The sequence below is a fragment of the Colletes latitarsis genome, chromosome 10 (genome assembly GCF_051014445.1).
Source record: "Colletes latitarsis isolate SP2378_abdomen chromosome 10, iyColLati1, whole genome shotgun sequence".
Classification (NCBI taxonomy): domain Eukaryota; kingdom Metazoa; phylum Arthropoda; class Insecta; order Hymenoptera; family Colletidae; genus Colletes; species Colletes latitarsis.
In genome coordinates, this window is record NC_135143.1 from 18,464,774 (window position 1) to 18,475,802 (window position 11,029).

At 30.8% G+C, this 11,029-nt stretch overlaps 2 protein-coding genes across 7 annotated transcripts; one reads left to right on the forward strand and one right to left on the reverse strand.

Moving 5' to 3' along the window:
- The first annotated feature begins 815 nt into the window (after positions 1 to 815).
- Positions 816 to 8,905, forward strand: LOC143346337 (hippocampus abundant transcript 1 protein). 6 transcript variants are annotated; one of them, XM_076774340.1, is made up of 8 exons: positions 816 to 1,208; positions 4,146 to 4,367; positions 4,574 to 4,975; positions 5,050 to 5,271; positions 5,485 to 5,768; positions 6,042 to 6,339; positions 6,582 to 6,738; positions 7,203 to 8,905. In XM_076774340.1, the coding sequence occupies exons 2-8, from the start codon at positions 4,236 to 4,238 to the stop codon at positions 7,307 to 7,309; spliced, it is 1,602 nt and encodes a 533-aa protein (XP_076630455.1). In that variant the 5' UTR covers positions 816 to 1,208; positions 4,146 to 4,235; the 3' UTR covers positions 7,310 to 8,905. The 6 variants fall into 6 exon arrangements, with proteins under 6 accessions (XP_076630455.1, XP_076630458.1, XP_076630456.1 ...); XM_076774343.1 differs by having other exon boundaries at positions 6,582 to 6,717; XM_076774341.1 differs by having other exon boundaries at positions 816 to 1,122.
- Positions 8,906 to 9,235: 330 nt separating this feature from the next.
- Tbc1d7 (TBC1 domain family member 7) lies at positions 9,236 to 10,968 on the reverse strand. The gene is made up of 5 exons (XM_076774346.1): positions 10,757 to 10,968; positions 10,302 to 10,651; positions 9,934 to 10,218; positions 9,714 to 9,843; positions 9,236 to 9,631 (listed from the first exon to the last, which is right to left on the reverse strand). Exons 1-5 carry the CDS (start codon positions 10,796 to 10,798, stop codon positions 9,536 to 9,538), a joined length of 903 nt encoding a protein of 300 aa, XP_076630461.1. The 5' UTR covers positions 10,799 to 10,968; the 3' UTR covers positions 9,236 to 9,535.
- Positions 10,969 to 11,029: the final 61 nt, after the last annotated feature.

Below are 11,029 nucleotides of genomic sequence, written 5' to 3' on the forward strand. Positions count from 1 at the left end.
TACTTTCGAAATCTTTCAATTTGGAAATATGTAATAATTAAAAGAGATTCATACATACATTAATACAGTATTTACTTACAAATATTCTTATCGTTAAATGAGAAAAAAAGGTATTGACCGGTCACGATCATTTTCTCGGTTATGAATCATTACATACTTTCATGTTATGCCACTTTATCTCTCATTTTAAGAAAACAAAGAGATGAAACGGTAGAGTAACGAAATTGTGGTGTAGAAATAGGTAGGAATTCATAAATTGTCTAATAATATCCAACCAATTCGTTCAAATAACGAAATGATTATCTACCTTCGAATGTTCCCGCGTCTGAGTAGAGAATGTTAAGTAAGCTTTACTGTGAACACAAATTGTAGCTACTGAAAGAAACATAAATACTTTTACTTTTATTTGAGTTAAACATTGATTATAATTGTTATTCAATCTATAAATGTTTACAATAGATCTTTCACAGAAAGTGGAAATAATTAGTTGAATCAAAAATTTCAGATGTTTTAAAATAGGAGTTACGTTATTAATGATAAATACGTTTTATATGGACTATACAAATGTTTGTATTTATATACAATATATATATATAATGGAATATATATATATATATATATTAACCCAACTTTATCAGCATACATATTTTACTACTCATATGTATATGTATATGTAAGTATACACTAATGAAAAAGCATGGCACGGTAGATAAAAAAGAATTGATACGTCGATGCGTTTTGTTACACTGTCGCTTAGTGGCGCTTACTTCGCGTGCGAATTCTGTGATCGCTATACTTTCTGTTCTATGTCCACTATAAAATATATTGCACTTACCTGGTAGTCTGTAGTAGTCTGCGGGCATGGTTAAATGTGGCTTGTTGCACTATGTAGATGCGAATATAAGAACGATATAAAGCTAAAATTGCCTTTTGTGTTTGTGTGAGGGGTTTCACTGAAAAATGACTCGTACGGTGTCATCGAATTTTTAGGAATTAATGAAACTGAAAAAGCGGAAGAGTCTGTGCGCGCAGTGCGTGAATATGCCCGCCAAGGTCTCAAAGAAGGTCGTGGGCATGATCGTACGAAGCCGAAAATTCATTATTAAGGATGGGGTCATTACGGTACTGAACAATTCAGTTTAATATCTATTAGATTTTTAAGTTACATCTTGATCCTTTTATGTGTTACCTCTGATTTCGCATTAAAAGTAAGTACGAATTTTCGTTCAATGCATGACGTGTATAATTATTCTATTCTGTGTTTATCTTCTGTCAAGTAGCGCATAAAATAGTAAATAATAAAAAACTTTCCGCATTAGATGCTACTTGATATGTGTATAACGTTCCGATTATGAAATTTTGTGTGAGTTTTAGCGCGTTTCCATTGTATTTACATAGCATTGACACATGGTTAAATCTCTGTTCATTTTCATGTACATACATATCTGTTAATAAGATTCATTTTCATGTACATAGATGGCTGTTGTAAAATGCAAATCGCACATTTCATGTAAGAAATTTAAAATTTTCAATAACATATTGTTCAACTTGATATGGTTTTATTTCAAGAATCTACTTTCTGTAACCCTTTGATTGCAAGTATAAAATACTAATTGTAATATGTAATAATGAAATAATAATTTTGTTAAGATTTAAATACAACACAAATTAAACAATTTCAACTTTTATCCATTCCTGATATCTTACAATTAATGAAGTATGATCTGCAACCAGCTTCTTTGTTCTGCTTTTATCTTTTAAAAACAACTCAAGGTTGTTTCAAATGAATACTGAGTGATTTTTGGAAAATCTATGGTCTTGTTTAAGATAATATTTGGTAAGGTTGTCTTATACATTTAAAAAAATGATGTATAATATTGCCTTAAACTGTGTCATTTTCCTCTTTCTCCAGTTTCATGGATTGTTATTACATTCTTACCTTCACCTCTATGTTTTACAATTATTATTTACAACATAAAATAGATAAAAATTTTTTTATACTTATGAAAAAGCACATTTATTTCTTTCGTCTGTCTAACCTCTCAACATTACTAGTTATGAATCCTGTAAAAAATGGTTTTTAATATTAATAAAATTTAATACAAAGAAATAATCAGTTAAATATTTAATTTCAATAATATTGAATAATACATAAAGAATAGACATATGTATTTTTGGGTACAATATGGTAACCTTTAAGTCCACTGTAATAAAGTTAGTTGAAAATATAAAATATATATATTCCTGCTATTTCACTTACAAAAACAGAAAAATGTTTTCACAATTAGAACATAACTATTAAAACTATTAAATAGTTTAATTCGTTGAAAATAAAACGTGAAACATGATTATGATTCATCTATGAAATCGTAAATGGCAACAGTTTGTAACAGTTTATCTTTCCACTAAAATATATATTTTTTTTAGTAAAATAATATTATATTGTTGGTCCCTGTTTCTTTTTATTGAAGTAATATTGTATATGTACAAATCTTTCAGGCAACACCGTCTTGCGCATATTGATCAGCTGCCAACAATGTGTGGTTGACAAATAGTAATCTTTTTCAATACTAAGCAAATAATAAAAATACGTTTATTCAGATCTCTAAAAGTGAAACAATTTTTCATTCTAATATATTGTCGTAGATGTACGATAAACAAAATATCGTACCTCGTTTAGAGATTTGTAGGTTAGATGCAATGTAAAGGTACGATGAAAGAACTATAGAGTGTAGTACATATTGCGAAAAGTATTGCGAGGAGCGGGGAGGGGGGGATGTCGTGTAGAGTTGTAATGCAGTGGTTCAGGGTTTCTATAGTTAAAATTTTTGGTTGTTGCACCGAAAAAAGGAAAAGTGTATATTATAACAATTGTAAAACCATCGATTAATTATATGAGCTTGAAAACCTCTACGACGAAGTACTGACAATAAGTTATGACGTCGAAAAACATTAAATTCGAGAAGGATTACTCCGCCCGATGGATCAGTTGATATCCATTACCGATCATACCATTCTTTTGATATGCTAGTAACATAACGTTTTGCCCTACGATTTTCACATAAAATTTAAATGTCAGAGACAACTTCGTGCGTATACATCTCTTCCGAATTATGAAAATTCGCGTGACGTCATACCAAGTAATATCCAATTATTGAATTATTAACAAACAATAAATGGAAGAATGTCTGACAGAAACATGAGTTGTTTTTAACAAAAAGAAATGATTAAAACAGAAATGCTTGAATGGCATTATGTAAAGAAAAAGAATTCTTCAATTTTTCTAAACTGTAACACTGTTAACAATGTAGTGCTCTTTAAATAAGTTACCCTTAAAGTTGCTATGACTGTGAGAAGTACTTCAAGATTTTTCCATAAATCTGTGTACACAACATAAAAGGAATACTTTTGAGATTGTTATGCATGGATATTTTGTTCGATAGTCATGGTTTTGACACAAGATTTTATGCATTTATAAGATCTTTTGACTTTATGTTGTTAAGATATGTAAAAAGAAAGTACAGAAGAATGCTTTATTCGAATGAAAAGAAAATTTATATAGCATGACCAAAAATGATCACAATCAAGAAAATCATAGAATTATATGAACAAAGAAAATCAAGCTGTTAAATGAAACAATGATGACAGATCTTATTTACAATACCAAATTCATTAGATTTTTTTTTACAATGATGTTGAACATGCACAATATTTTTCGTATTACTGAGTGATATTAATCTAATTACTTAACTTTTGTTAATGGCACAACTTATAATAACAACAAATTAGTATTATGGAAACAAGAAAGAAGCTTGTTGCAATTACTAATTCAATTATTTTATATGTATGTTGCTAAAGTTAATGCAATCTATATAAACCTTAAAGATAAATAAATAGATTGAATTTCATTAGATAAAATAAATGTGATACAATAAGAACATTTGTAGAAGCAGATACAATACACTGAATGTACTGCAAGAAAAATTGACTAAAAAATAGGTACAGAAATAAAGCTTCAAATTGAAATTAATGCATAAACATAATTAAAGAAGCACAGTAATGATAAATCATTTTTAACGACAATTAGGTTGATCATTTGAAAATGCAAAATTGATATGATGTTAAGTCAAGGTTATTCGTTACAGTATTATATGGATCTGAACAACTGATAAATGAAAACTTGATAGAATCATAAATATGGAAAGAAATATATATAGTAGCACTTCTTAGGGGTCATGCCCCCTGGGGCAAAAGGCGGAGCAGAGGGCCTGGGCCCTTCCTGTTCTGAAATTCACAACAGCCAAGAACATGCTATTGCTAAACTCACACCTCTTACATTTACTCAGCAATGCTACAGGCATCTTAAGGTCAGCTGTCATAATTTGCAAAGTGCTTATAGTTTTGATAAACTCAAAGAAAGATTTTGATATTACTATCTTGAATTAAATTATCTTTTACTGTTCCATATTCGTTGGGTACAGCAAATAGATATCATGGCTGCTTATGAATTGTCTAATTGTCTAGTCTATATATAGGGGACAAATTTATATGAGTTATTATTTTTGTTTTTCAGAGTTCTGGTGTTGGAGAGGCAAGTGTGTACCATGCTCTGGTTGTAATATTTTTGGAATTTTTTGCATGGGGTTTATTAACCATGCCTGTTATCTCTGTATTGAATATCACATTTCCAAATCATACGTTCCTGATGAATGGCTTGATAATGGGCATTAAAGGAATCCTGTCATTTCTTTCTGCGCCACTGATTGGTGCTTTATCCGATGTGTGGGGTCGAAAATTCTTTCTACTCATCACTGTAGCCTTCACGTGTGCGCCGATTCCTCTAATGAGCATTAACACATGGTGGTTCTTTGCTATGATCTCCATCAGTGGTGTCTTTGCTTGCACATTTTCAGTGGTATTTGCATATGTTGCCGATGTTACAGAAGAACATCAAAGATCTCCAGCATATGGTATGGTAAGTATTACATTATTAACTCTCTTAATGAATTTTGGATGTGAAATTTTTGTTTCATAAATATGTGCCATCAGGTATCAGCAACTTTTGCTGCAAGTATGGTAGTAAGTCCAGCATTAGGAGACCATATTATGAAAGTGTATGGCGAAAATCTTGTGGTTGCATTAGCAACTGCTATTGCAGTGTTGGATGTGTTTTTTATATTAGTGGCTGTACCTGAAAGTTTGCCTGAAAAAGCTCGCCCACCAGCACCTATATCTTGGGAGCAGGCAGATCCTTTTGCTTATCTTGGAAAGGCAAGTGATTAATTATAGCATATATGTATAAAGGAAATGTATTTGAAATCAATCCAAATTAGCGCGTTTTGCGTGTAAAAATAGATATGTAACCTTTGCAATTACAAATTCTTGAGTTCTATTTTAAGCAAAATGTGCAAATATATACGAAAAGCAAATTTTTGTGTTACACTAGAAATTCTGAGTATGTAAATGACATTTATGATGTTTTAGGTTGGCAAAGATCACACAATCTTAATGTTGTGTATTACCGTGTTCCTGAGCTATCTTCCTGAAGCAGGACAATATAGTTGTATATTCGTCTATTTGACTAAGGTTATGGGATTTACTGCTTTGATGGTAGCATTTTTTATTGCTGTGGTGGGAGTTTTAAGTGTTGGAGCGCAAATTGTCTTGGGTCTTTTAATAAAGATCCTTGGCAGTAAACATACTATAATCTTAGGCCTCTTATTTGAGATGCTACAACTTATGTGGTTTGGCTTCGGTTCCCAAACATGGTAATATTTGTTATTTGTATGCATAAAATAGTTTTTATATAAAATCTAGATTATGTATTATACAGGGTGTGCTAACATTTAAGGTCCAATTGAAATGACGATTTTTTTCGTAATATGGAAAGTGATGATTTCTAGAGTCATATTAATTAATATTTTTTTGCATATTTTTATGAGAACTATGTATACTTCAAATATGGACCGTCAATTCTAACACAACCAGTATAAAAAATCGGCACTACTTGAAGTTTATAAAAATATTTTTACAACTTCAAGGATGATGTGGGCTGCTGGAGTGCTTGCCTCTGTATCAAGTATTACATATCCTGCGATTTCTGCATTCATATCCATGCATTCTGATGCTGATAAGCAGGGTTTGGTACAAGGCATGGTAACTGGAATGCGTGGATTATGCAACGGTCTTGGGCCAGCAATGTTTGGAGTAATATTTTATTTGTTTCGCGTTGATCTCAACGATAATTCTCCCCTTCCTGCAAAACCATCTCCTTTAGATGAAAATAATAAAACAGGAACTGCCACGCATCTTGATATTATGCCACAGCTAGTAACACAGGTAGGTTTCATTATGAATGAAATATTCTTAATGTACATTTTTCTTATACAAATAATTGTTACGAAACATTGCATTTATAACAGTGCTCTCCAAGCCAGAGCTTGTTAGCCTTTTGGGTAACATGATGTAGGTATGCTGTATAGGGAAGGAACGATTGAAAAGTGAAGCAGACACACGATGAGCTCCTACGCTGGAGAGCACTGCTCGATACGAATGTTTTAAAAGAGAAATGATTTTTTCAGCTCGTCCCAGGACCACCATTTGTGTTTGGTGCATTACTTGTGATATGTGCATTACTGGTAGCTGCATTTATACCCGAATCAAACACAATACCAACAGGACCGATACATCATTCATCCACCTCCCGGAGGCCCTCCGGTAAATACGCATATCAGAAATGTACGTTAAAGGTTGACAGTTATGTTAAAAATCAGATGTATTATTGGTGGTGGTTTTCGTTCAAATTTGTTGTTAGAATAAGAACTGCCATTGAATGCAAATGTCGCTATAAAATACAGAAATTGTTACATACAAAACAAAGAAACTATATATCAATCATTAATATAATCAAAATACATCTATATTTTATATAACATATATGAACGTTATTTAAAATTTGTCATGTATCACGTATATATAGATATATAGCCGTATACAAACATGTTGATTCGCCAAAGCTTGGAATTTAAAATATCTTCATTGCTTTTGACGAAATATTTATATGAAATAAACATTTTGTCTCTATTTTTCTTGTATCATTAGGAACAACAAAGATATTGTAAGTTCCAAGCTTTGGCGACTCGTTCTGTTTATGCATATATTAAGACATGTGTATATTACATAAAATTTTCTTACAATTTAAGGTTTGTCTTTGGATGTACACTACGAGGCAGACAAATTGGGAAGCGGGAAAGGGAAAATAGGACCGCTGTCACCTCTAGTCGACAATTGCAACTCTGCTGCTCTATAGCTATTGTCAAAATTAAGGCAAGACGACACAGCAATGAAGAGGGATATGTATCCTTGCCCAGTGACGAAACTCTATGTTTAAAGCTGTCGTTACTATCAAGTGCACCTACTTCACAAGGACTTTAAGAGAGCTGTCTATATTGTATTATACTACATTTTTAAGTCAGTAACTGAGTTTGATTTTAGGATTATCAATCCACTTAATGTTTAGGTTATAAAAGATTTTTACAATCAGTGCTCGTTTTATGAAATATAGGTTGAGCTAAAAACAGAGTTCAATCTGTTTATGTTTTCGTATTTAAAAAATAAAATACGCTTTTCGTTTTCCTTTTTTTTTTAAAGGGTGATTCAAATATCAATTTGTACTAAATCAAGCACTGGATACCTTGATTCGTTTATCAGTGACTCCTAGTTTATGTAGCTTGCCGATAGTATAAAATTGTGAGACGAATGAAACTTGTAACCAGTATTTTTACTAGACTTATAACATAATTTTCAGAACTTTCTATGTCAAATTCTTTTCTTTTATCATACACGTCACTTATTGCTGAGAATTCTTTTCTTTTCTTTTATTTAACGCAAAAGCACCTGTTAGTTTTATCGCACATATCATGAAACTCGAATTTAGGTTAGTTTTCATAATGTTTTTGTGAATCATGTCTGAAAAACAAGATCTTATTTATTTGCGAATATATTTTGTTTCATTTTTCATGCATTCCTTTGTTTTAAGCAAACCTTTTAAATTAGAAAGATGAATGTAATAGACGAGGAAGAATGAACAGACATTGTAAATTAACTCTACATAGCTAAAATAAGGTATAAGTTTTCAGTTGCATATAATACCTAGTGAGAGTTAGCTGATGTTTGTAAAGTACGTTAACTATTTTCTTTGCATAAAATATTTATTTTAATAAATAGACGTCAGCAGAATGAATGCAATGGCCTTAATCAGAAAGAAAAACAATTTATATGAAATTATACTTTGTCGTTCAAAGGCGGTGGTACATTTTGATTAAGAATGTTGCAAACATTATTAATTGAACGCTTGAAACGTTTCCCTAACGTTAAAATGTGCATGTTATAAATTGGAGTCATTGATGTTAAGAAAATACAACAATAGTGTAGTGTATTTGTGCATTTCACTTGTATTTTATGAGAGAATTAGTGTCTGCAGAACTATATGTGCATTGCCATAGTATAACTCTCTGAATTAAAAATCTGCCAACATTGTTTAATATCGATTTATGATAATGAAGTTCGATTATGTGTTAAAATTTGTGCACACTGCTAATGTTATTTTAAAGGAACGTAAAATTTCTTCAAAATGCTTAAAGTGAATCTAGCTTCATTATTATAATTTTTCAGCATACATGAAGTTATTGCCACTATTTGTTACAAGGTAATTAAGATACAAAAAAGGATACTCAAGTCCCATTAAAAACCAAAGAATAAATAGTAGCTAAAGACCTACTCAAAAGATGTAATGTTAGGAAGCAGTAGGAATCCATGAAATATGGTGTAATGCGTGAGCAAGAAATAAAATTTTATATGATCTCACTTTTCTCCAAGAATCTTTCAATTTTCTAAATTAGAAAAAGTGTACATAAATTACAAAACGTTATTTCTTTTGTAAAAACTCAAAAGAAAGTTTAATCGATCTTCGGGCGTTTTAATCTGTCAGTACCTATTCCACTGCTTGGAATCGTTCTGATATTAAAAAATGCTATGCATATCGAAATTTAATATTGTTTTTATATTATTGTTAAGATAAACTGTGGAATAAAATTCCACTGATTGCACAAGTTAAAAACACGCGACAAAATTACTTTAATAATCATGATAGGGGACATGATACAAAATCATGAAAGCGTATAATTGATTATACAATAAATTTCTTGGAGAATAATACCAGCATAAAATGCCACAATTTTATGTTTTAGCCTGATTTAGAAATTTATTGACTTGCTGTTACACACTGAGTACATTAACACTGTTGTAATATAACATTGCAAAAAAGGAAACAAAAGAATCACAATATTAGTAATAAAGTCCAGTTCAAGACTTAACACCTCAATAAATTAAGTAATTGTATATGTAAAATGTATGACGGATGCATTAATAAAAATAATTATTTTTAAAATACAAAGACATTAGAAACTTTTTTACACATTTACATTTTGTATATTTTATCATGCCTTAGAAAGTGTTTCTACTTTCTAAAGTATTTCTAAATTGTTTGCGAAATAGTTATCAATGTAGAACCACTTTGTTGCCAAGATTCAATTGCTTTATTGACAATTAGTTCTGAGCTTTCTTCTGTTATCTAGAAAAAAAATATTTTCTTATGATCAAACTATATTTTTAACTTTATATACACATATACATGTATATAGATATTTTCATACATTGCCAATAGTATCTAATACACTGTCCAAATTTTCACATCGCAATAAAAGTCGTCTTAAAGTAGTTAATGTAACTACAGTGACAAAAATTAATATTCTGTATGCACCTACAGCAATTTTATCCCATATTCTGTAATAAAGATACATTAAGTTTTTTATAATAGTACTTTTAAATTTTTAGAATGTTTCTGCTTTAATTACATTGAAATACAATACAAACTTTACTATGGAACCAACAGATATTGTTCCTGCAAAACATGAACAAAACCAAACATCGTATGGGATATTGTGAAGTGCTTCAATTTTAATAAGGTGTTTATACAATTCTGAATCTTCTCTTTCTAATAAAGTACAAGTACATTCTTGTAACTTATTTACTTCTTTATGAAACTTTTGTACTTGATCTAAGAGTCCACATAATATCCAGTATGTATCTACAAGCTTTTCATCATGGGTATCATTATCTACAATATGCCACAATGTTTCAGCCATTTTACTCATAGCTCTATAATGAACACACATATTGGTAAAAACAATAATTCAACAAATTATAGTTGTAGGGAACAGAATTTAAAAATGTATAAAGACCTATGCAAAGGAATTTCTAATTGGGCACTCATATCAAGTTTTGCTCTTCTTGTACGCAATAACCACATTGTAAGAACTATTAAATGAGGTTTTGTGTAATCATCCAAGATCTTTGTAACTTTTAATGCTTTTTGCAGATCTTGGTACTCCATTCTTCTTTGGTTCATTATAAATTTATGACTATCTACATAAACTGGTATGATGTCCAATAATATTTTCCAGAGAAAATTTCTGTGTATAGTAGGAACTGTAAACCGCAAGCAGAACTGTTTAAGTTTTGCTTTATCAAAAGGACGTTCCTTGAGTAATATTTCTAACGATCTCTTCTCCTCCACGCTACGAAATCCTACCTGTATTTTAACACATACACAAATGATTTATGAGATATTTTGTTGTATTTTGTATATGGGTTATGTTACGCGGATTTAAGTAACGTGTTGTCTAAAAATATTTACCTTCTCGTAGTAGGATGACCGAAAATTTCGTTCATCTGCCATTTTCTAATTAACAAGTTCTTGAAATTTATATATAATTATTTACTGTTTCAAAAAGATATCACTGCATTCAAATTAAGAAAAATCACACACGAGAAAGCAAACAGATCAGTGTGGCCGGATTTGGCATAATTGAGTGCACCGACCGATCGACGACGACATTAGTAACGACGAACTTCCTTAGCGTTTAACGGAATGGTGGGGGGCTCACACATCTAGTGAAATAGTCCGTAG

Coding starts and splice junctions, on each gene's coding strand:
- Tbc1d7 (XM_076774346.1), bottom strand. CDS start 10,798: ATGGCAGATGAACGAAATTTTCGGTCATCCTACTACGAGAAG. Junction 10,219..10,301: donor TTAGAAATTCCTTTGCATAG/GTCTTTATACAT, acceptor TGTTCATTATAG/AGCTATGAGTAAAATGGCTG. Junction 9,632..9,713: donor TATTAGATACTATTGGCAAT/GTATGAAAATAT, acceptor TTTTTTTTCTAG/ATAACAGAAGAAAGCTCAGA.
- LOC143346337 (XM_076774340.1), top strand. CDS start 4,236: ATGCCCCCTGGGGCAAAAGGCGGAGCAGAGGGCCTGGGCCCTTCCTGT. Junction 4,368..4,573: donor AATGCTACAGGCATCTTAAG/GTCAGCTGTCAT, acceptor TTTGTTTTTCAG/AGTTCTGGTGTTGGAGAGGC. Junction 5,769..6,041: donor GGCTTCGGTTCCCAAACATG/GTAATATTTGTT, acceptor TACAACTTCAAG/GATGATGTGGGCTGCTGGAG.